Source organism: Carassius auratus, chromosome 17 (assembly GCF_003368295.1).
Source record: "Carassius auratus strain Wakin chromosome 17, ASM336829v1, whole genome shotgun sequence".
NCBI classification, from domain to species: domain Eukaryota; kingdom Metazoa; phylum Chordata; class Actinopteri; order Cypriniformes; family Cyprinidae; genus Carassius; species Carassius auratus.
Genome location: NC_039259.1, coordinates 11,008,478 through 11,035,200, shown reverse-complemented (window position 1 = coordinate 11,035,200; position 26,723 = coordinate 11,008,478). Strand labels below are relative to the sequence as shown.

Here is a 26,723-nt window from a genome sequence, read left to right as displayed (position 1 = left end):
ATGCGTCATACAGGGAGCATACGGAGGAGAAATAATGTGACAGATTCAGGCCACATTATTTAAATGAGGAGAGCAGGGTCCTCTCACTCCCAGCTGCCCCTGTGCCGGGTCCAGGGTGACCACCTCATCCTCACACACATGCTTCTGTTGCATCCATCTAAATCTGCCAGCAGCTTAATACTCATGTGAATGTACTGCCATTCATCGCTCGCTGTTAGCGTTTTTGCTCTGATAGGGGATGATATAATATCTAGAAAGTAATATTTGAGAAAGCTGATTTATAGACGGACAGTCCTTTTTTAAATTTTTAACTTTTAAGAAAACCGAAAAACTTCTTCTAATTCATATGTTTTGTGTACTTAATTTTCAGCCACAAAAGAGAAAGTTAATCAAAGCCTTAGATTAAAGACGGCCCCAATTATAATTCCCCTTTAGACAAGGCGGTGAAATCCTGTACACATTAAATTAACATTTTGCAAAACAAGGTCAGTGTCCTGGGAGAGATGGTTTTTCAGGGCTGCTTAAGCAGACGGGAACAATGGGTGGCATGTGTTTGTTGGATCAACTAGTATGTATGTAAGGGAATTAAGCATAAATTACTGACTAATTACAGCTGTATATGTCCACGAAAGTTACAGGAATTAGTGATTAAAGACGTTTAAGCACCATAATGATGGGATCTAAATAGGAAATAATGACTGTGGGAAATAGGTTGATATGACAACTGTTTTACCTAAATTGTCTGTAATCGGATGATTAAAAAAAATAAATAAAATCCTCCCTTTGTATTAAAGCAACTATTTAATGGCCCAATTAAACAGAAATGTAGAATTAATGTTCTCTTTTTGAAAAGTACTATAAATGTTTCATAAAATACAAATAATAAAAAAATACATTTTACAAGAATAGTGAATTGTATATTTGTAATTAAGCTTAAGACAAAAAAAAACATCAATTAAAAAAAATGTAACTAAATTTTTTTTAAATGCTTTATGCACATACATACACATATATAGTCAATGCTGTACAGTCTGCAGTTACTTGTAAATGTACTAAGGCTAAAAGCGTGAGTCAGAGAGAATTTGACTTTAACCATAATGGTGATGACAGATTGTAACTCAGTCAGGAAGAGGAAGCTGCTTCTTACAGGTAGTGCAGAAGCAAGCAAGAACATTTCCCACTTATGACTTCACATAGTGAGCCAGTGGTCATAAAGAGATTAATACAGCCTCCCTTCACAGGAAAGCTACAGGAAACTGTGACAATTCCCTGATCTTAGCTCTTATGTAATGGATAATACTTTTGTCCCTCCTCAATATCTCGTTTTCACAGTTGTTCCTTGAACTGTTATCTGTTATCAAATTTGTCACACAGAGTATTACAGGACACACTCCTGCTTGTGATGGGTCATTATACTAATGTGATTTACTGCCAAAATACCATGAACATCTTTTACACCTCGCTCGCCCCTGTATTTCTTTCCAATTTAATCACCATAAATCGCATATGGCATATTCACATCATGGAGGGGTGGTCCACTGGGCTTGTTACAGAAGCCTTTGAGGGCTAAATAAGAGAGGGTCAAAGGTTAAGAGGAGTATTAGCAGGAAGATGGTGTGACACTGATTATGAGCAGTCAAAGCAAGTATGAGCAGGGGTTATGTCACCCCGAAAGGGTCGAGGAGTATATGTTTCAGCAGGACAGCTCCAGTAAGGTCAACCGTAGGTCAGGGAAATAAATTCAGCCGCTCAGGCTTTGTCACCAGGCTGCCTGACTGCCTTTAAACATACAGCATACCATGTAGCATTAACAGCCGAATATCAAATAACCTACTGGGGCACTTAGCTTACTTCCCCCTATAGAGCTCAACTTTTCCCAGATTCACAATCTAAGTGCATGCTGCGTGTGAGGGGGGAGACTTAAAATGCACAGACCCCCGTATAAGTAGCGTCCCCACCAGGCGTGTGTGAAAGCCTGTATTGTCCATGGCTAACAGAGGAAACGTGCGGAGTGACAGGTCAAGTCTTCCCCCGGTGTCTTGGAAAGAGCGGATCTCTGTCACCAGAGGAATAATCTTTCACAGGCCCGTGAGCATGAGTGTGTGAAATGCTCTCGCTCCCGTACGCTGTTCTCTGAGTCAACTGCTGCCCGGACACATCACAGGCGTCAGGCTGATTTGTTTTATGAATCTTTTGAGTGTGCTCACTGGATATACAAGGTTTTTTGTGGGGGTAGAGAATAACAGGATGAGGTGTCCCATGGGAAGCATCGAGTTTGGTGTTCTAAGAACATTACTGGAAATGATAGAATAATAGATTTTTTTTATGAAAGTAGTGTGTTTGTGTGCGTGTAGATTTTTACGCATACATACAAAAGCATTTTGCTGATTCGTCTTGCTGATCAAAGTATGTGCAAGTGGATTGTGATTGCAACCAAAAAACTAAAAAACTAAAATAAATAAAATAAATAAATACTAAATCAAATCCTAATAAAGCTGCAGTTATTGTAATTAAAGGTTTCATATACATGCTCAAGTCAAAATTTCTTCTAGACACTTTCTTCTAGAAAAGTGAAGTCCATTAGTTATTATGCTTGTATTATTTAAAATAAATATATTTTTTTTCTTTTTTTTGTATAAAGTATTGTACATATATAAAGTATATTTTATAGCTTATATTACTTCAAATGTTAATTTATAAAAAAAAAGTATTTATTTTTGTTTCAATTCAGTATCAAAACAATGTTTATGTTTATAATAAAAATAGTAATAATAATAATAATTAAATTTAGTAACTAATAATAAATAATTCAAGTTTATATGGAAGTTTTCATAATACTCATTATTTGAAATCAGTTTCACCAAAATGCATTTTGTTATGTTATAGTCAGGAATTAATTTTTTTTTTTTAATAATAATAATTATTTTTATTAAGAGCACCAGGTGAGTGAAAAATTTCACAGGCGCCCCTGGAATAAAATATACATACAATTACAACATGTCAACACTTTAAAAACTTTTTAAAAAGTTACTTGAAAAATTTAAGAGCTTGACTCAGAATGCAAAAAAACATATTGTTCGAAACCAACCCATCTCACTTTCTCTCCCACAATCCCACTAAGACAAATGAGTTTTCGCAAGTGTTTTTTGTGCAACGACGTATCATTTAGTGTTTTGTTCCGTGGGGTGGCTGAGAGCTGAGAGAGCTAGACTAGTTATTTTTGTTTGACAAGCAGATGACATGATCCTTAATTGCTGAGTTGTCACGTTCCAGCAACGTGGCTCCATTGTCCCCCGAATCTCTGGTATTTCTATTCGGCAACAATGCTTTTTAAATCTCCCTTTATACAGCGCTGCCAAACGATGTCATGCGGACTTACTTTTCTGCGCTCTCCATTATGTCATCCACTAGCCATTCTAGAAAAAAATTCCCCCCTCTCTCGCCTTTTATCCATCTCTTCTGCATGCCCCACTCATATGAGACAATGTCTTATGACAATAGAAGAGCCTAATCTCCATGTCAAAGCAATTTTCATTCCCCAGTGAGCAGTCTGCTATCATTTTGTAATGTTTTGTTTCTTATTCTAAAAGAATTAAGGGGGTGGTGGGGGGCTGGAGTAAGTCGTCACGGGGCCGGGGGTCCTTATCTCAGTGTCTGGAAATTTGGACAGTGCATTTCGCTCCGCAGATAAAGCGGAAAAAAGAAGCCCCTCGAGTTCAGTAGATCCTAATAGGTTTAACGTCTATTGAAACGGGGGTAAGCGAGAGATCAGATAGCCTTGCTTCTTTGGTTGTTCTTTTTTTTTCTCCTCTTTCTTTCTTTTCAACCCGTGTTCTCGCTCGCTGTTGGGCTGAAAGAAGGCAGAGGCGACACACAGGCCAAATGTATAATTCCTGAATAGGTTAAGTACATGTTTGAACTTCTGCAGACTGATGCCTCGGGATGACGACTTAATCATTTTCTGCTGAATTATGGGAGAAGGACTCTCGCGGTGGCGCGGTAATTATGCTCTCGGCTGGCCTTTTGGGGAAACCTATCAGCCCTTCGTGGCTTCTGACTCTTTCTCCGACTCAGATTCCCCGCAATGATTCCTCTTTCGCGTCATTATCTTAAATTTGCAAGCACACAAGTTTCTACACGGTAATTACTTCTAACCTCGGAAAACACGGCCGCCCTCCCCCCTCTTTGTTCCTTGTCCTTCCTCTTTTTTCTTCTCCTCATGCTCGATCTCTCTCTCCTCAGCTGTCATCTAAACAGAGGCCTGCATGTTCTCATGGCCACTGATAGATAAGTGCTCGCTGTTGATTTTTGATTAATGCTCTTTGAGGGTATAGAAAGGGGAGGCAAAGGCAATGAAGGCTTGATGAACACCCATAATGACAAAAGGCAGGAGGCTGCATGTCAGAGCAGCCAACAGAAAGCCCGCTGGATTTATAGCTTTTAACTTGGCTACATTCAACTCAGCTGTCCTGTACATTCACACTCTTGGCAGCCGTAGCGTTCGCGCACACACATTAACATACACACGTAGCCGTGCACACACCGAAAGGACCAAAGGCTGTCACACAGGTCATTTGCTGAGGTCATGGGGCAAGTACACAGGGCAAACAGAGTACTGTGTATTTACTGGTCTAGGATCGGGCGCTCCAAATATAGCTCCCACAACAGCGTACAAAGGCTAGCTTTGAGCTGCCAAGCTGAACTATTCAGCTAGAGCTGTACTTGTTGCAAGGTTTTCACGTAATTTAGATTTCTTCACTCAATTTCACCCTTTACTTGATCACTTACTTCACTCGATTATTAATGTCAGGGAAGAAAACCTGAGGCATGTCAGAATTAACTCGGCTACTTGATATGTAAATTTGCCGTTACTGCATTACGGGCTGTTGACACAATTATAATTTCATCTACTCAACCCTGAACTGTTTGCATTTGTGCACAACAGCAAATATCCGCACCGACCATGTAAGCCTTGTTGGAGAACAAAAAACACCCTCTGACCAATCTGTCTCGGCTACGGGTTTGTTTGCGCACCCATCATCCTCAAGGACAATGTGAAGTAAACACGTTTGTAGAAACAAATGTCTTATCTGTTGTCCTGACATTTAAGGGTCTCACTGGCTAACCAGATTAGAGGTTAGTCACACCTGATTATATTCGTTTTAGTAAAAACAGATTAAATTAGTGGGAACCTTTTGGTATGTTTTTTTTTTCTGAAAAAAAAAAAAAAAAAAGATTATACACTGTAGTCTTTGGTTTTATATTTTTTCCCGAAATGTTTTTTTTTTTTTTTCTCGAAAGGGTCGAGGAGTATACGTTTCAGCAGGACAGATGAGCACAAAGGTGCTCTGTAAATATCAAATGCATTTCTCTGTGCTCACCTACAGCAACAAAAATGACAACAAGTGTTTCTCTTTCCCCCCATTCTCTCTCAAAGTTCAACCGCTGCATCACATCTCAGCTGATCAAGTGGTTCAGCAACTTCCGTGAGTTCTACTACATCCAGATGGAGAAATTTGCTCGGCAGGCCATCAACGACGGTGTGACAGGGACTGAAGAGCTGAGCGTGAGCCGGGACTGCGAGCTTTTCCGCGCTCTTAACATGCACTACAACAAGGCCAACGATTTTGAGGTGAGCGTTCTTCCGTTACCTCTGTTTCACACTACTGCATTCACATTATCAGGCCACACTGTATTACGAGGTGAGATTCACGCAGTGATGCATAAGGCATTATGAATGCTTTCTGTTAATGTTAGCGCAGTTCAAAGCTTTAAAATTAATACAGCTAAATGATCTCTTTATATGATTAGACAATGAATGGCAAGCTGTTCATCCCAAAAGCCCCACCCCCATGCTCCCCCCGCTTGTTGTACTCTTGGGGTAAAGCGAACAAGAATTTTTTTCTCCTTTTTTTTTGGCCGAAACACAGTCATGCATCTGTCTGTTTGATGAGGCAAACAGGGAGCTATGCTTCAGGCCCAAGTGTCCTTGTCAAATACAATTTGCAGAGCTCACATTTAGCGCTCAGCTCACTATCAATATCTGCCCACTGGGACTCTGGTCATTCAAACACTATCCTTAAACATCATCATCATTTAGCTGACTATTAGCAAAAATATGCCCCATCCCCCTCCCCTCCCCTCGCTTTCATTTAGATCAGGTCAAAGCCAAGGTTTATTGTGATTGCAGGTACAGAGAACACGCACGCCACACCTTTCGTGACCAGGAAGATATTTAGGGACATGATCCCTATTTTCATATATAAATGCAAGATTTGCATGGCTGTGGAAGAAAGTGCAGGGCACCATGAATAAGACTGTTGTTGGTAGAGAAGTCGAACCGAGGGAGAGATTGTTTTGCATATCAAGAGCCACAAAGGCTGCACAGGTGTACAAGCAGGACGGCCTGAAAGACTTTCCCAAATGCTCATTTTCCATGCAAGGAAAACTCGATCTTTAATGCAAATTTCAGCGCCCCAGTCTGTTCCTTTTTTCCTACCGGGCCAACTCATCTCACGTCACGTCTCGTCTAGCGTGCGACAACATCCCACAGCAAGTCCGTGCCGCAGAGAGAGGTCACACAACCTTTAGCGGTGCAAAGGGACACTTCATGCTGAGGCTTTTTTTGTGCTAAATTTTCTCTTCTCCACCTGTCAGACTGCGAGGCATGAAACTGGAACCCTCGCCGATTCAGCAAGTCGCTCTTTCTGCCAAATTTAGCATCATCAAAGTTCCACCTTGCTAGCTCCTCCTGAATGAATATACCCTCTGTTGTGCTGATCGTTTGATGTTAATCTAGTCTGTCAATATGCACCAGTAATGTGCTTCCTCCTCCTTTGAGACTTTCGTGAGTCTTTTGTAGTCGGGCCCTGTCATTTCTCTCTCCCTCTCTTTCATTGCACTTCCTTTCGCTGCCTTGTGTCTTTCATCCTCTTCGAATGTACTCACCCCTCACTTTCCCATTACAAACTTTTTAATGACATAATTGTCACATTCCTCATGGTGGAATGAGCAAAGGCCATAATTAAAGAAGCTTCATTAATTGCCTTCAATGCACTTGGTGTGTTGGGCTCACCAAGCTTGCTGTTTTCTTTCAAGTTGTTTATCCTTCATTCGGCTCCTCCTCCATCGTGCTGTCTCGATGCGCCATGGTTTCTCTCCTAATTACTGCTCTGTTTGTCTTAGCTGGACAATGGCACAAATGAACACAATCAAGGACATTTGCATAGACACAGCTTATGATGTCCGGACCCTGAAAGGCTCCCAAAAAAACAAGAGAAATCCCCTTTCTCGTCTTTTCTCCCAAACAGAGCCGCCAGCAATGTGGCAAGTGTTATCTCTTCGCTGAAGGGGTTTCTCTATGTACAAAGCAGATATGATCAAGCCTAACAGGCCTGCTTAACTGTTGTCTGGGAACATCATTTGTTTATCCTGCGTAGCTAAATGAACACATTAGAATGATATTTTATTAAAGAGGTAGTTCAATTGAACATGAAAATTTGGTTACTATTTGCTCTCTCCACGTCCTTGTAAACCTGTATACTGTTACTTTTTAAAAATTCATTCGTAGGATAAAAAAAAAAAAAACAGTAACAATGGTTGTCCATATGACTTGTCTGATATATTTAATGTCTTCTGAAGTCTCATGAAAGCTTTGTGTGAGGAATAAACTGAATTTACGGTGTAAACATTTGCAATTATTAAATCTTGACAAAAAAAGAAGAACATCATCAGTACTTAGTCATTTAAATCCTCATATAAAGCTATTGTATGGCTACTGAAGACATGGACTATCAGACCAAAACTCGTCTGGAGCACGTTTAAGGTGTTTTTAGAGCTGGACTGATCTTACTTGGAAAAGAGCTGCATAAACACTCTACAAAACTTCTTTTTTATGTGGTTCACTAAAAAACGAACAATGTAGGGGCTTGGAAAAACAAGGAGTGTGGAAAATAACTGGCAAACAAATCCTTTAAAATCCAAAGAAAAGTTACAGAGCATTTAATCGCATAAGGAAAGTGAACACCTGTTAAGACTTGCAGCACAGTTACGCATTGTTAGCCAAAGTGGCGTTTCCTGGCCCTGTAATTGTGGCATCTGGTTCTCAGGAGCCGTCTTCACACTTACTGTATCACATCACAGGCACCATTGAAGAGTTCTAAGAGGGGTGGGGTCCACGGGCTCCACTGGGATAAGGAGACATTTTTATGACAGCTCTGGGAAGGTCTCATCTTTCGGCCACAAAATAGTTCAAGGCTCTTCTGTCAAAACCCCCTGAGTGTCCTCCCTCCCAATTTGCCCCAAACCCGCCTTGTCTTCAGTCCTTGTACCCTCCTCCCATGAACCGGTTGAGAAGAGCATAGAGAAGGCTTAGTCTCTCACTCTCTTTCTTTGGTCCCTGTGATCTCTGAGCCTTTTTGAAAAAGTGTTGGTGGCCATATACCCACAGCACACTCACACAGACCTCCTTTGACTTCAAGAGTCCCCGTCTTGGTATCTTCAAGCTATCAGGTGTCTGTGACTATTATCACATTGAGTGAATGAAACTTTGAGACTTTGTTTCCCACTCACATATGAGTTTTGTTTACGTGGTGAAATTCCAAGGTTAAAAAGATACCGTTATAGTTGAGGGAATACTTAAAGGTGAAGTGTGTAATTTCGGCGCCGCTAGCGTCAACAAATGGAACTGCAAAATTAATGGCTTTAATTAACAAACTCTTCCCTCATCTGCCATTGGTTGGCAAACAGATTGACCCCGCCCACAATACATGCTATTGGTAGATCCAGTGTTGCTGTTGTTGGGCTACACAAACAAACAGAACCTATGTTTATACTTTTAGAGAAAATCTTAAATTCTAAGGATTACTAAAAATGTCATATTAAGGTAGAATATTATATTAAAAATTGCACACTAGATGAAACATTAAAATATCTACAAGAAAAGCACATAATGTAAATGATGCAATATAAGATGTTCTAACCAGCAACGCTCTCCCCCTCGAAACAGATCAATTATCCAACGTCCCCCTCTTCTCCAGGTTTCTCTTCCCTTTTGTTTCTTCTCTCGTCTCCTCTTGTCCATGCCTGGTGTGACCTACCCCAAAGGCCTTCATTATTAATTGTCCTTTGGAGACGGGGAAAAGTTCAAAGACTGCGCGGATGGTCCCTTTACTGCAACAGTCTATTGTCTAACATTCATCTCCCTTTACCCTTGTTCCAGGAGTGTATTATCTCCCCTGCCTCATGAGAAAAGAAGGTTATCAATAAGAGCGCAGAGAGCTGCCATCGTGACTGCCAGGAGGTCCTGGCCTCCCAAGTCCACACACAGCTCCCCCACAGAGGGCTAGTTTACTGTTGTTTATCTTTGAGCTGCTAGCTTGTGCCACGCTACACTAGCACATCTTAGGATCGGGCTCTGGTTTCAATTCTTCCTCTTTGACCTCACACTGACCTGCAGTGTGGTCAGCCAGCTCACCTCACGCTCCCATTATGACGCCAATCAAAGCTACAGACAGTGCTATAAGATAGTGGTGGACATTTAAAGGACAAATTAGGAAGGGTTTAACTTAACCTTACAGTTGTAACCCCTTAACGTCTCATTTTCTTCACATTATTATTTTTGTCTCTACATGCCACTAGCATCAACAAACTAAAAGACTGTTTTCAAACAGGTTTCCTTGAACACTCCCCCTTCTGTTATTGGTCCTCACCAACTCACGCCATTGGTTGAACCCATGTTGCTGTTGTCAGGCAGGTCAGGATGCTCAAACAAACAAAGTAATGTTTTGAAAGCATCACAGAGCCACTGTGTTTACGCTTTTAGTGGAACTCAACCTACAAATGTCAAACCATTATCCCTGTAAATTAAAAAACAATTTACCTCACACACATGTAATTCTATTTAATGTTCAAATTAAATTAGTAATAGTTTAAATATATGTTTATCATTTATGCCCTAATCTGAAAGCACAGAAAACCATGTCCAACAAAAGATTACAATTTTTGTTGTGATATTTAACCTGCGACCAATATGCAGCAAAAGTATATAAAATATCTGCTTGAATGAAACTGAAGACAAAGTCCGGCTTGATGCCCTATTGTGTGGCAAGTGCACATGCAGCTGGGATGGCACCCCTCACAATAAGTGTTCTGTGGTAAACCCTTAGCCCGTCATGTGATATCAAGAGTCACTGTGGTCAGATGATGCAGACTATTGTCTTCAAGGGCTCTTGGGTCACAATCATCTTCCTCTGTCTAATTAGATCATACTGTCTGATGGACTGACACTTACAATTACAGGATAAAAAGTGCTCTTTTTACAAATAAACGAGAATTTTAAAACATGTTTTACTTATAATACAAATAGGATATAAAAATACTTCTATGCTTTAATATCAAAAACAATTGGTTTAGCGCTATGCCACTAAAAGGCTCTTATGCTCAGCACTGAATCAATTCTTCACTGGAGAGCTGAAGGATAGGAGACTACAATGCACTTCCTCTTTTTTCGCTACCACTTTGCTATAAATGTCACGCCTGGCGGCTCCCCGTCACATTGTACGTCTCCAGCCGAACGTAATAGAACTCTATGAAAACAAACTCCCATCTTATTAGCTTAGTTATTACGATGCTTCACGTCAGAGGAGCTCCAGTAATCTAGTTATAGGACGACACTTAGGTTCTGTTCCCAATGTGGCCGCTGATAGAATAAGCCTCACACTCTTTAAGTCTTTATTGAATGCACTTTAGAAAATATTTTAAAATAAGACTGGCAGATAGTGTGTTTCACTGTATTCGGGTTGGACAAAAATATTTTTTTCTTTCACCTGCCATTTAAGGGAATATCTGTTCCCGTATCTCTGTTGATGAGATCACTCGCAGGGGCTGTGTGATTTCTTCTCATGCGGCTCTTGTGGGAACTGAACTTCCTCAGCGTGTTGGTTAATCATTAGTGGAGGTGACCTGGAGAACGCTACAGTACAGCACATTACATCCAATGGCCTTGACTGTACTTACCCAGGGACGGCGTAATCGCTGCCATCAAATCTGCATTAAAGACTTATCTTTTATGTGTTACTAGCACAAACAGCAACATCAACAAGGAGATGTAATTTAATAATTCATAATGGAAGGTGCAACGAAAGCACACCTACTTTATACTGCTTTGCTTACCGAACACAAAGAGTTTTTTCAGCCTAACTGTCTGGTGATGGCAGTTCAGAGGGACTTAAAGCCAAACTGCTGTAGGCAATCTATATTGTATATTACTCAGAGAAACAGAGACCGAAATTAGATAAGAGTGTGTGATGCTTTCAGGCAATGTTTTTTTTTCCAGACAAAATGACTTATTAATGGTCACTAAGTTGCACAGAGGGATCAAGCCCTGCAGTCTTTAGCACCAGCCAAAGAAAACTACTACACACACACACACACACACACACACATACATACAAACACACTGGCACATGCAGAATAAATTATAGATGTAGTACATACTGTTCAAGTTTATTTCTTCCCCACATACTTATAAATATAAATATAAAACCCCACATACAAAAAATTACACTATCTTTATCTTGTTTTTTCTAGTAAAAATATTAAATAACTTTAAAGCTAAATAAATGTATATAAAATGTACTTTTTTTCTAGTTTTATGTATTTTTACTTTAAGACTTTTTTTGTTCTTGTTTTATTTTCCTCAATAGATTTTGTTGAAGTAGGGATACACAATGTATGGGTACCATACTGATTGGAGATTTTGTTGGATATTTAGGCTAACTGTAATTTAATTACTTTTGCCACCATCTAACACTTAAAGTTAATCTTTAAAACAGAAATGATTTAATAAAACTGTTAAATGTAATCTTTAGCAAATTGAATGATGAATATCTTTTCCTGAACTCGTTACATTATAAAGTTGATGTAGTTACTGTAAAATGTAATTAATGTAAAATTTATTTAGAATTTATGTAGGCAAAACAGTAAAGATTTTTGCAGTATATAAAAATACAGTGTAATGTGTAAAAACATTTTTAATGTATTTATTTTTTAATTTTTTTATTAAAATCACGGGATGAACTTGACCATATCCCACCAACAAGCATCACATGCTTCCTGCCCTAAAGTGTGACATTGTGGTCCTGAATATCCACTTCCTTTAATTGCCTCTCAGTGTTAAGTGCTGCCTGTCATGGGCTGGAATTCTGTTGTCATGAAGGGACCTGTGACAGAACATAAACAGGGCTTTAAGTAGCTTCTAAAGAGCCTGCAAGCTCGCTGGAACTCCTTCCTTCTACAGATAAGTTCCTGAAGTGGCACAAACTGAGAGAAGCACCTGCCGGTGCCACTGCCAGTCTTTATGGCTCCCTACAAATAGCTTTTGATGGAAAGTTCTTCCACGGACTAGACGGGCCTCCTTCCATGTTCTCTCATGTCACCTTGTGTGCAGTCTGCTCAGTGACACCACTGGTGATTATGTCATTATTTTGCTCCAGGGGGTTCAAACACATCTGTAGCATTCGTGCACGGCTTTCTCCAAACCCTGGCACATCTCCCACCCAACCGCCCCGTCCCTGTCTCCCTCCCTCTTCTCTTCATTAGTCTCGGTGCCAGATCCTTTCTTCAGCCAGACAAGAAAGACCCAACTCCAAGCTGCCTTTCTCCTCCTCCTGCCTGCTCCAGTCCTTAGGCCATTCTGTCCTCCCTCTCCCCCCTCCTTCTCCTCCAGATGTCCCTCTTTCTCTCTCTCCCTCCCTCAAACACTCTCTTCTTTCATAGGGTTCAACTGCAATTTGAGACAAATGACTTCATAACCTTTAGCCCAAGCAGGTTTGAACCCAGACCCTCCTCTAGGTCAGAGACCTAGTGCCCCTGAATTTGAAGTGCACATGTCATTGTGGCATTGTTTGCTTTAGTAAATGCAATGATATAGAAGGGCGAAAGGACATCGTGATCATATGGCCAATCAGATTTGGCATAATAAACAGTCTTCATTAAAAGAATAGTTCATCCACAAATGAAAACTCATTATAACTCACTCTTGTTCCAAAGCTCTATGACTTTCTTTCTTCCCTTTACATTTAATAGCCCTTCTTTCTCAATGAAATCGCAATGCATTCAAGCTTCAAAAAGATATCATAAAAATATATATATAAAAAGCATCTGACAACTCTTTGTGACAACAGAATTAAATTATAAGCCGTTGTTTACAGAATAACCATTCTGTTATTTGTAAAACCAGACCAGTGCAAACCAGAACTGAATCAACCTCATATTATTCATGATAATATTCTTATTAACGTATTCTTAAAAAGTTCTCCTTTTGATTCAACACGAAAAAAAGTGAGTAAATATATATATATATATTTTTCCTTTTTTTTTTTTGGCTGAGCAATTACTTTTATAATGCTTGTTTCGTCTTCTGTGTAAAAAAAAAAAAAAAAAAAAAAAACCAACTAACCAGGGAATGACCTTATTTAAAGGTGAGCGCAAATATATCCACTCACACACACACTCACTATGTGCCAGCTTGCCTTGAGAAATGGGCATATGGTGCTTGCTCAAAGTTTTCTTAAGTATGAAAAATAGTTTTCATCAAGGCCAATGCAGAATCAGCAGCAGCATGCGTATGTTTGTCCAGCATCTGCAGTGAGAACCTAGGCCTGCTTCAAGGTTGTCGGGACAGTTTGTGGAGCTCAGTTGCATCACAGTGGGTTTTGAAAGAATCTTTATCAGAGAGGGAAACATGCAATCTGTTTGCTTGATTGACACTCCAGCCAAGAGTTTATCAAACTGCAAGGTTTTGCTTTCTATGTGCTATTGATTAGCTGGAGCCGAATGTCCAGCGTTCAGTGTAACGTTTCGCGTTCAGTGTGATGTTGTTCTTTTGAAGTTCAGTCAAGCTCCCGGACAAGCAGTGATAGAGGGAAACTGAGAGGGAATGGGTGGGAGGCGAGTGGGGTGGACTCTTATGCTTTCAGCCCCCTGGCCTTGAGACTTGTTTGCTCTCTGTCAATCCATTATCTCCCAAAAAAAAACACCTCGACCTCCTGAAAGAGTCTATGGTATTTACTGCATTTAATTTTTTGGGTTGGTTTTTTTACTGCGATATATGGATACTTTTTTAAAAAGTATAAAGGGAAGTGTTCACTTCTCAGATTAAAGTTTGAGATGGGAAATTATGATTATGATGAAGTAAGAAATGTTAGGGACAGGCTGTCCTCAGAATAGAAATTAGTGGGGGAAAAAATTTATTAAACAGTTTTTCTTCTTCTTCTTTTTATTATTATTTGTGTTGCATTATCATTAGGCTAAATATTGACCTAAATTTGTTAACAATACAACTGCATCATTAGCGCTTAAACAAAATGTTTTAGACTTGTGAGACCACTATTTTTCTCTTCAACGATCTCTGAGAAATCTTACTGGCCAGCAGGTGAATTTATCACCTTTGACTGGATGGCTTGGCCTGAGCAAATACAAGCAGTGAGATACACCGGCTCCAAACACAGGCAACATCAAACAGGAGCCGCAATGAAATGGAAAGTACACTCTTCCCCTTTAATGATTAACTCTGGTGAGGAAACCAGGACTTTCTTCCCAAGAAGAGAATCTTAGCAGGGGACAGAAAGTGGGTCTGGGCTCTCAGTTCCCCACGCTGTGGTCTTTTGAGATACAGAAGTTTGACAGACCGTGTCTTCATCTGTGGTACTCATCTATGAAATTTCCCACACACGCACTCGCTCAGCCCTCCTCCCCCTCCCCACGCAGTCCTTGATTTGTATGGCAGTTATCAGGAGGTAAGTCTCTCCTCAATCAATATTTACCCAACAAACAGAGTTGATTCGGGGGCAGTTTGTATAGAGGGCCCAAGTGCACATTCAGTGGGGTGAATGAATGCTGGTTGAAGTACCAGGGTTTCTGATTATGACTGCTGTACATGTCCCCCTTTCACTTCTTGTCTTGTGCTTCTCAGTGGACGGGCGATATAATTTTTCTTTTCATGTGTCCTCTCATCTTTGGCAACAGCAGCGCTGAGGATGCAGAGCTGCCAGAAAACTGATCAAGCTGGGGGGCAGGAACCAGTGGCCAGCTAGTCTTATTTGTAATGATATTCAAATAATAAAATCCCACAAAAGTGATTTTTTCAATACAAATTGAGCTTAATTGACAGAAATTGTGGCATCATTTGTCCCTCCTTTTCTTAAAAAAAAAAAAAAAAAAGTTCAAAGAGAAATCATTGGGACAATTTTTTTGAGGATATGATAACAGAAATATGAAGCTGGGTAATTTTACACACACATACAAAAAAGTTTAAACTTCTGTATTTTTCACTTGGATAATTGTCAGTTTAGGGTTTTAGAGTATATGACATTGCTTTGACAAGACAATGAAGTCGTAAAGTTGCATTTTACTTTACACATTAATGGTTACCAAGCCATTTTCTCACACTAAAATTTTATTAACACTCAAATTGTTCACATTTTGTGGCTATATCATCGAAACAATTAATATTTTCATGTTTGCACTGGTCCAATCCCTTCAACTTCTGTAACCAAGATTTCTGCTTTAAGTCGACTTCACTTTTTTTTTTTATTTCATCAACATTATGCCACAAACGCTGTCAACTTGAACCTTGAACCCTGAACCCAGAATATTCCTTCGGCCGATAATGTTGTTTCAGGGACATTAGTATATTAATATGACGTATTACCACGTATAGCAGAGTAAATTGGAAGTTTGATCTGCTGGAAGTAATTGAGTAATCACTTACGCTTTTCACACTTTCATATCATCTACAGCCAAGAAGCGAAACACAGCGTGACAGCATGCGCAAAACAAGGCAGCCACCGACTCACATAGTGTTTTATTTATTAGTATTAATTTTCTCCGAGGGCTCTGTGGGCCATTTAAACTGCGCCCGATGTATTTTTCCTCTCAACTTGACTGAATCAGGAGTCCTAAAGAGGGCATATGAAATATTGATGTGGAATTGTCTGCCGTGCGATTCAGCTGTGTTTACCGCACAGCAGAGCGGCCTTAGAGGCTTAGCCTACACAATAGCCGTAACAAAAGAACAACAGCTGATCCGTGTGAGGCGAGGAGGTGACAAAACAGTTAAAGCATGCTGCTGGCTATGGGCAAGCAGTCAGCAGATGCAGACAAAAGGGTTTGTGACAAGAATAACTCTCCCTCTCCCTCTCTCTCTCTCTCTCTTTTCCTCTGTCTCTCTCCCTCTTTCCAAGGCAAGCAGTCAAGAGGATCCAAAATACCAATACCCTTTTCTCCTTGACATTGTCTTCTTCCCTAGTCAGCATTTTACTGCCCTTTTATGGTAAAAAAAATGAGTTGGAGAAATTCCTCACAGGAATATTCTTAGCAATGCAGCACTCCTGGGCTTTACCCTACGTTAGCGTCAATGGCTACGCAAAGGAATCAGATTTGATGTGAACATATCTCTCACAAATAGGATAAAGACAAATCTATTAGCTATAAAATCTTCACATTAGCAATAAACAGGGGCACACGCCTGCTCCACACAATTGCGTATCAGATATTTTAAAGGGGATCAATGGAATCCTCGTCTTTCAATTAAAAGAGCCAATCAAGTTTAGGACTTGCATTTGCATTAAGTAAAAAAAAGTAGCTTAAAGAAAGTGAGAGATGATTAAACTAATTAATTAATCATTCTTTACCGGTTCACTAAAATTGAATCATCCAATTGAACTAAATCACTGAAAAGATTCAGACTTCATTATTATGCTAGTCAAGAGAGACATTTTGTCAAGCTACACCACAACTTGTTGAAAACTCTAGCTTGTTTTGGGAAAATCTATCCCATTATGCTACACTATTTTTAAGGTAATTACTTTTTCTAGGTATTGCATGTACATCAAATAATATGTAGCATAGATATGGAATTAAGCTTTTTTATTGTTGAATCTAAATATTTTATTTTACACAGTCTTGGCAATAGATTTGAACAATTTGGTAATATAGCTGGCTGAAAGCAGACTGGCTAGCCTTTAAGGGACTATGGTAGCATCCAAAAGAAACAGACTCCCTTCTGAGACCACACAAATTTGAGAAAGGCACCTTTATCACTTTTTTCTTTCTTCCTGTGTGCAATTATTCTGTTGTTTTTCCAGAAAGCTGTTGGCCATTGTCTGAGGGGGTGGAAGACTTATAAAAAGCGTGAAAAAAAAAATAGGGGAGAGGGTATGTTGTGAGTTGGGGTGTTGGGGAGGTTGGATATCTATAACCTTTGTAATCCCCCCCACCCCACACCACCACCTCTCTTCTCTTTTTCTTTCTCACCCCCTCCATTCCATGTGACATTCATTCATCAGCCAAGTGCGTTTGGCAAGCCCTTCGCCTATGAGCGCCGTCCCAGTGACCACTAACCTTGGTATGTCCTGACACTCGTGATGAGTATCTGCAGGACACAGAAGGCAAGCAGGCTGCTATGTCAGGCCTTTATTGTGTACTGCCGAGGCTGGGGACAGTCAGCATAATCAAACAAATGACCCCTGAAGGCTGTGCCCCTCGGGGAGGGAGAAGTAGAAGGAGACAGAGCTCTGGCCAAAAGAACTTGGGCAGGATTTTTTTATCTCCTCTTCTCTTCTCTTCCCCCTCCCTTCCTATGATCTTGCCCCAGGAGAAAGAGAGGAGGAGGGGAGAAATTACTGTACAGCACTGTACAAAAATGTCACCCGTTTGAGACGGACATAGTTCAGGCACAGCAGTGTTGCAGAGATACTTTGAAACAGTTGGAAGGTACTTGTAATTTAAAGCAGTCAAGCTGCCTGTGAGAAAACATACCAGGTTACACTACAAGGTGGAAAAGTAGCGAGCGATATAAGAGGTTGATATATCTAAACAATGTAAATTATTCACTATATATATATAAATTATGTAAGATTTATTTTTGAAAACAATCAAATTTGAATACAAATAAATTTAAACTAAACAGATAAAACTAAACAACTCCCTACATCGTCTGAACAGAATCACAAATGTAGTGCTAATCACAAATGAATCCATAAAACATTTTTGAACCAGTTAATTCAAATGAATCATCATATTGAACCATCACAATGCTATTTGAAAGAGACAGTTCTAAAAACACAAATTGAGTGATGTTTCAAATGAATCAATTAAAGGGATAGTCCCGAAAAGGAAAAATCTGAGCATGAATTACTCACCCACATGTTGTTTCAAACCTGTAAGACCTTTGTTCTTTGTATTCTTCAGAACACAATATTTTTGATGAAATTTTGTTTGCAAAGAGAGGAAAGCACATGCATGCGTAGTGGTACAATTGCGAATTCGCGTCATAGTCTGACACAGAAAATAAGAAATTGTTGAATAAAGTCATTATTTTTGTTTTCGTTGCAAACAACAATTATTCTTGTAGCTTCGAAAAAATTACGGTTAAACAACCTATGTCACGTGGAACTCTCTGGGCCTTGAACGTGTCATTTGCATTGTGCCTATGGAGGGTCAGTAACCAGATTTCATAAAAAAATATCTTAATTTCTGTCCTGAGGATGAATGAAAAGGGATGACTTCTCAATACGTCCCAATGCTACTCATTGAAAACAGCAGCTTGTTACTGGATAAGCTATGATATTATGTTACACAATTCAGTTAGCAATGTCGCTACTTGTAGCTATTTACTCCCTAACACCGCAACACATCAAAAAAGGGAGGCAGGCTAGAGCACGTTACAGCATATAAACACAATCACAATCAAGCCATCAACTACACTCCAGTGAATCATACCATCTAGTTTAACTGCCATTATAAGTTCAGTATTTATAGCTATGCTATAATTTAATATCGCATCACAACCAAAAGTCAAGCACTTATGATTGTGGCGGCAGAGTGAAACATCTTCCACACTGGTCAAGGCCTTTCAGACAAGGGTATGCCTTTGATGACAGTATATTTAACACACTTAATGGAAAAAAAGGGAGCTGGGGATGGTGTGGATCGCATGCATGAGATTCTTTGTCCAGACAACTGCTCACCTGGCAGGGCCTTTGAGGAGCAGTCAGGGTCTGATTGATAGCACTGATGCCAAACTAAGCGCTGATCCCGATCCACAGGCACAGGGGAGGGCTGCGTTGATAAAAACCAACTATAGGACTGCAACTTTAACCTTGCAGTGGAGGATGAATAGTAGATGGTGTCATGAGCTTTGTTGCGAAAACACTGATTCGGGATGGTTGGAGGAAAAACTGCTCTGGATCTTTCCACACCCTCAAAAGCATCTTAAATAGATACTAATGAAGAATGAGACAAAAAATAAGATAGTTTGAACTGTCCATAAAATGAAAGTAAATGGGGTCCAGAACAACACTAGACTGCACTGACATCCATTCTATGATAAAAAAAATAAATAAACATATTTTGAGTTCCAAAGAAGATAAAGTCATACAGGTTTGGAACAACATAAAGGTGAATGTTAGAATTTTTAAGTGAGCTATCCATTTAAGCATTCCTAATGCGTCCCTCAAATGCGGCCTGTAGAAACACTTTTAATATGACAGCATTATGTTTTTGCAACCTTTGTGTCTGCTTCTGTTTGCGTGCCTGCTTCTCCATCTGTGTTCGAGCGGGGTGGGTGTTTGTGAGTGTGTGTGGCAGTAAGCACCATGTCTGGGAAGTGTCTTGTCTAGCTGTAGGGGAGGTGACTTAGTTCCTTGCCTGGCTAATCATCTCTATAGTGTTAGCAGAGAGGTACTGTCACTGGTGCTAAAGAGATCACAGGGCCAGTCTACAGTACGCCCCCGGTCTTGGCCCTCTCTCATGAACAACAACCTCACGCCAGAAAGGATGTGTTCTGGTTGTAGAAAACAAACTCCTCAGTAGCGCCCTACATGCTACCTGATTTTGGAAAAACACTGCAGTTAGAGGTCCAGACCTTGTCCAAAGCACAGAGTTTACAGATTAATTTCTGTTGAACTCCTCTACCTGTGATAGAGGCTACAACTTTGGTCTGAAAATTGGGGCCCAAACAATAAGTTTAACACAGAATCTAGTTTCATGGGAACTTGACAAGAAGCAAAGAAGAATTTAGTATTTTATGGACCGCTGTCAGTGGCAGAATCTTCTCCTTCCCCTTCTAGAAGTGGAAGCATATTGAGACAAAAAGACATTTTATGAGACATTGCTAACAATCTTGTGTCAAATAAAGGGAAGTCAACAAATTATGTTTCGTTCCCTCTAGGAAGTAGACTCTAAAAGAGGAACAGCTCAGGTAATGTTTAACCCAATAAGTTCCTCTTGGTTACAACCTCACAAATTCAGCCACGTTCAAAATATTGACTGTAAGGTGTTGTTATGTGATTAGAAAAAAAAAAAAAACATCTTGTTGCTTTTTTCACTGTAACCATTCAAACGCTATTAAATATTTTCACGTCCCCTAATGGTGCAGTTAGACACACACACAAAAAAGGAAAGACAATTGATATTAAAGATTTGAAAGTCTAAACACACATGCATTTAAGTCAGCACCACCAGAATATGTTTCAGCGACTGAAACAAAGAGGAATTAGTGTAATGACGATGTTTGGGGCCGTTCTCTATGTCCTCTCATAAAAGGCAGCCCAACACTTCTCTTTGCATTTTCTAACAGAAGGGTCTTTCCGTTCTTGATGTCTCAGTACAGAATCTTATTTCCCTGTTCCTTTTTACTTATCTCTTTTTCTTTTTCCTCTTTCTTTTCTTTTCTTTTCTTAATCAGAGACTTGGGATTGAAACCTAATATGTTTATTAATGTCATTGTCTCCTTGTGTATCAGCAGGTTCCGGAGCGATTCCTGGAAGTGGCACAGATCACGTTACGGGAGTTTTTCAATGCCATTGTGGCAGGCAAAGATGTTGATCCTTCCTGGAAGAAGGCCATATACAAGGTCATCTGCAAGCTGGACAGTGAGGTCCCAGAGATTTTCAAATCTCCCAATTGTCTGCAGGAGCTTCTGCACGAGTAGTGATTTGAAATGCTTACCAAGTATCATCCCTTATTTCCAGAATCTTTACAAAGTAAGAGGTAGCATTCCTATTTTTAAGTCCCGGCTAATTTTGAATGACTTAGCAGTTTTTTTCTTTTTTTTTCTTTTTGGGAAAGTCTATGAAATCCTTGATTGTTTTGACTGTATTCAATCCTTACCCCCTTTTCCCTTGCCTTTAAAACGGGCATTACTATGTTCGCCACACGATGGTTAACAAATGGAACTGACACCTGATTTTCTCTCTTTTATTGGTCATCATTTTGTTGAGGGCTTTGTTTTATCCCCGGATGTTTGCAATGTGTGATGGTTTTACTATTGCTGAATAAGACTTGCATTTGTAGCTTGTATAGATGTAATTATTATTTATGATTAATATAATTATTACCATTAATGTTATTAATGCTTGCTGCAAAAATAGAAGAAAGGAAAAGAAAGACAAAAAAATTGACATGTGGTATTCTTGTTTCTCATGGCAATGCTACAGAAAATAAATTATTCTTTGGACAAAAAAAATGATAATAATAATAAAGAGGGGTATACATTTTCTATGTGGGAAATTCATATATAATATATATATATATATACATATATATATATTTGATGTTATTCTTGAAAGAAACAGCATTAACTGTTTTTGTTTTTTTGGTTTAGCCATTCTTCTATGTTGGCTAGGGTCCAATGTTCTTGTGTTTTGTGTCCACATTGATAGCACTGGCTCTGGGGAGGGAGGCCTACTCGTAGGTTTTTTTTTTCCTTTACGGAGCAGCCTCTCTTGTAACTAAGCAACATGGCCATTTCATACTGGGGCAAGCCAGTTCGGCACAAAAAAAAAAAATGGACGCCTTCCCACTGAGAAACCATTCTTGCTCATAAAAAGCACGCTGTCACAACTGCTCACATAAACACACACACACACACACAGACCACTCTCATACATACACCGTAATTCACAAACACAAACGCGTGCCGTACGGCGTCAAGACAAGAGAATTGTTGTTGTTGATTTTCTCCACCTGCTAGCTGGGAACACCTCAATAATTGGCCCGTAAATTTGGTAGATTATCTCAAGTTTGGTTTACACAGGCTGATAATAGTTATTTGAACATTTGCGAAAGTGAAAGTTTTTTTTTTTTTTTTTTTTTTTTGCTTTCTACGTACTGGATTGTACATAGTTTATTTGTTAGAAATGTACAGATTTGCTTAATATTCACAATCATCTGATTATGCTATGGCAGTGTACAGTTTATCAGTAGTGAAACTTCGTGTCAGCGAGAGACTTTGTTTGAGTTCAATTGTACATTTTTATGAATCATATGAAGGTCTTTGAATTGAATTTTAGAAGCTAAGCCTGCTAAGAGATCCATACACATGTAACCAATTACAAAGATTACCCTACCCTAGAGGAAAAAAGCACAGTTTCTTATCAAAACAGTGTCCACAAAAGAAAAGAGGGCCTTCAGACTCTTTGTGCATCGCTTCCTAGTTCATAAATAAGAGTCGGCAGTAGAGGGCAAGGGCTGGACATGTGATCTGCTCTGGAAGCCTGTGCCGTTTGCATTGGGTAAATCCAGCTGATGAATTGAAACGCAGGCCGGCAATTATTGTCAGCACAATGCCTTAAAAAACCTGCTGACTTCTAGATTAATGGGCACAAAAGAGCATGAGGTGCTGTCATTCTGTCGCCAGGGCTGGCATCATCCACAGCCCCCGGACAACACACAAAATGCCAAGCTATTCACTATGCATTGTAAAGAGAAGGAAAAACAAACCCAAAAACAAAGTTAGGAGATGTTTGGCCCCTTTCTATTCTCAAGTATCTTGCAAGGCTGTGCTGACATGCGTTCTCCTTTACATGCATTGTGATAAATAAACGATTCTTTCAAATCGTAAGGAATTCTGTTATCCCTATTCATTCATTTAAAGGTGATGCTTTGCCACTAAAAGTGAAATCAATTTGTGCATAAAGTGGTGCTTAGTCGAATTCAGCTGTTCATATTCAACCATACAAACAGGCATTTTGTGATTTACACACTTGATGAATCTGATAATTGCCTGTGCCTAAAGTCAATTACACCAGCAAATTTATTTCTCTTTTTTTATATTTATATTTAACGCAAAATGTAACAGAACTGATACGATTTGACTTCTAAATCCTCAAAGAGGCATAAAAATCTAGAACAAAATAGCACACATTGAAACGGAGGGGTATATTTTCCTTGTTTTGAAACAAAATACCCTCAGTAAGAGGTTCTGGGTAATGAACTACATGCATGCAAAGTCCAGGAAACACATTTTTACAGCTCATTTGAAGATGAACAAGTATGACGCTTAGATCCACACCAATCTGATGTACTTTAAGCCATTTAACGTAGCACAGAGGCAATACGTGTGCATAAGTGTGTGTGTGTGTGCGTGCTTACCTGTGCATGTGCGTGTTTGCAGGGAGTGTGTGATATACACGCATGGTAGTACGTTAGTTTTAGTTCCCATAAGGACTTCTGTTTATTTTCTTTATCTATTGTTTCTCTTTTTGAACTTTTATTTGTATTTATCACTGTACTGCATCTTTAAGACAAACCAGAGGGAGGTTATGTTCGACATCTCAATTCTTTTTTTTTCTTGCTATTGTACTTTTAGAAGTGTTATGATGATGTTATGTTTTAAATGTTTCGAGTTGCTCTCAGTCGACTGTCTTCTCCCCTTCATCTCACCACCTCTTCAGGTTTGTCCGTCAAAGGTGTTCTCGATCGGTCTGCATTCATTTGATATGAGATGGATCTGTTTGCGTGGTTACACAGGGTCATTTGTTGCTTTTTGTCGAAAATCCTAAATGTAGCTGTGTACATTTCGCACTCCATTAAGGACACTATAGAAGAAGAGAAAAACTGAAATAACCTTGAATCAAAGTTTCATCTCACTTGTGATACACTATTGCGCATTTACATTTGACATACGATTTTTTTTATTTGTTTTCAAGCAATGGAAGAAAAAAAAAAACTGTCATGTAGTGATCTGTACAAATCAATTGCCAAACTCAGTTTGGGACTGTTTTTTATTACAAAGAAAGATGTTACAAAGAGAAAAGGAAGAAAGAAACTTTGTATATGACTATATTTCTGGGAAGGGGAACAATTATTTGTACTGAATGCAAAGTGTTTCTCTTTGTAGATTTGATGCTGTATTTATGAGGTGTGTGCTCCCAGAAAAGGGTTTTAAACATGATTTCACTGGCTTTGACATGTATGTAAATATAAACGAAATTGAGAAAACACTGCCTTTTTATGATTTAGCAATATGATGTAAATAGCATTGTTATGCTTTTTTGTATGAAATAATTATTTGATTCTAGTATGGTAATTCCAGCTGAAACTGTTACAATTTTCTTTGATACATTTTGAAGGATACACATACATTGTTAACGGGATAGCATTGTGGATTTTGTTGTCAATTTGTCATGCAGAAGTTTCATAATTTATTGGTTTAATTTATCATAATTTATTTGGTGATGGTGTACAATTTTTGGTATTTCTGGGGATTTCTTGTAATATTCTTTGGTAGACAGAGACAATTTAAACACCCTCCTAAACTCCTTAACTCTGTAGAGACATAAAGAGACATATATGTCCAGGTAGCCATTGTAATTTCAAACACTGTAGTCATAAGAGACGCTTGAAAAAAAAAAAAAAAGGAAAGAAAAAAAAAAGATGTACAACAAAACTTTTCTTCTATCTTGTTTGGAAGGTGACAAAATTGTGTGTTTTGAAGTTTTTATTTCTAATCACTTAATCAGAATTTTACCTTTGCTTTTTACCACCTACACAATACAGTAGTCAAAGTGCCTCGTGTGCCTTCCATCTCCTCGGAACTGAATGTATGTGCAGTATATATGCAAGCTTGTGCAAAATAAAAACTAAGTCCTAGATCAGGTGTTTCCTTTTGCCATTTGTCATCATTTAGATCAGCATGCTAATCAGAGAAAACCAAGGAGATTTGGAGTTGCCGGTGATGCCAGAAGAACTGATAGGATGTAAAATGTGGAGATATTCTTATAGCCCAGTTTTGGGCTTAAAGTAATATTTGGGTTCAAGTTAAATTCATTTAAAAAAAAAAAACTTTGTTGAATACAATAATAAAAAATAAAAAAAGCTAAAATCTGGGTTACAATGGAAGTAAATAATGTTGAAATAGCATAGCACAGCCAATAATAAAATTCTGTTTCAAAAGTACAGCCACAAGACTTTAACATGTATATATATATATATATATATATATATATATATATATATATATATATATATATATATATATATATATATATATATTACCATGACAGTGTAACACTTACAATTCTATAAGCAATGCAAAAATCTAGAGAGTGACTTTACCACTTAATAAAGTTTTAACATAAGGAACACTGTAGGGTATTTTATAAAAATTACATTTCTGCTTCTAAATTCTCCCAAAAAAAGCCACTTCTATCTTTCTTGCTGCGAAAACAAAGGACTTATTTTAGATGATCAACATTATGCTAAGAAATGTTTCTAGGTATTTTTAAATCTAATTCCCAATCAGACCTGTTTTTTTTCCCAACAATCTTTGATTCATGCTTAATAAACCCATTGGTGGTTTCACTTCATCAAATATCACGGTGGACATTTCTTGATGAAGTTGTCTTTGTCAAAACATCAGAACAGGGTCATTTAAGTCAGATTAATATGAACAATCTGAAACGGAGATAAAAATAAATGAACAAATAAAGTGCTTCAAATACGCACGTCAATGTTCGATCTTAATTGCAAAGAAAGAGGGCGGAAAAAGGTGTGCGTGGGGAGAAAAGAGCAGTGCTCGTGTTATTGTGGCTGGTGCGGCGTTGTAGAGGGAAGCGGGGCGGCCGCTGCTGTAATTTATAGTCTGATACAAAGAGGCACTTTAGCGGGCCCGGACCGCTCCAGCGGCTCCACTGAACAGGAGGTGGGGTCAGCCTCCCCCCACCGCCACCCTCCGTGCCATAATGACGAGCAGAGCCGCTCACCGCTCCCCTTCTGTTTGATTTCATCATCACGCCTTTGAAAAGCACATCTTAACAGCACAACAATAAAACAGCTGTGTTTGTGTTGGCCCATTCATTGTTGAAAATTTTACCACCATCCCCTCTTCTCTCCCCTCCCTAAAGAGATAACACGAGAATAATGTCGCTACCGTGATGCTCTATCAGAAAAGAGAAAGGAAAGATCGCTGTTATTAATTGGTTGTTATTAAGGCGGAGGGGGGATAAAGGTTTTGTTCGATATTCTGGCAGGCCTGTCCGTGAGGTAGAATGAATGTTGATCGCTATGTTGTAAGTGTGTGATATTTTTTTTCATGAAAAATTGAAAAGAATAAAATGCTCTTCTCAAGTTTAGATATCCTGCAGCACATGTAAGTGGCGCACCGGCTGACCTCTGTCAGATCGGGGTATTTTGTTTTGGTTGTGTAGAACTAGCACTAACAGGCGTGTGTGACCTTCCCTTTATCAAGAAGACAATGACCTCATGATTCCTTTTGGCATTGCATGCAACTTCAGATGCAGCTGTATCGGTTTGGATCCAGAGCTCATGGCTGAATCCAAATGACACGGACAGACGCGGTCAGAAACACCAGGCTCTCTTTTTCTGGGTTCTTTTTCGTTCTTTTCATGAACCTCTGGGGCTTCCCGCCTCAGCTCGGA

At 39.1% G+C, this 26,723-nt stretch overlaps 1 protein-coding gene across 4 annotated transcripts in view; it reads left to right on the top strand.

Moving 5' to 3' along the window:
* Window positions 1–24,938, top strand: part of prox1a (prospero homeobox 1a) — a 34,656-nt gene extending 9,718 nt beyond the window's left edge. For 3 of the 4 annotated variants that reach the window (XM_026285791.1, XM_026285790.1, XM_026285792.1), the window contains exons 4-5: window positions 5,438–5,632; window positions 20,807–24,938. In XM_026285791.1, coding sequence (XP_026141576.1) covers window positions 5,438–5,632; window positions 20,807–20,995 — 384 coding nt within the window. In that variant the 3' untranslated portion in view covers window positions 20,996–24,938. The remainder of the gene's footprint in view (window positions 1–5,437; window positions 5,633–20,806) is intronic. The other variant, XM_026285793.1, reaches the window with a different exon arrangement.
* The last annotated feature ends 1,785 nt before the right edge of the window (window positions 24,939–26,723 follow it).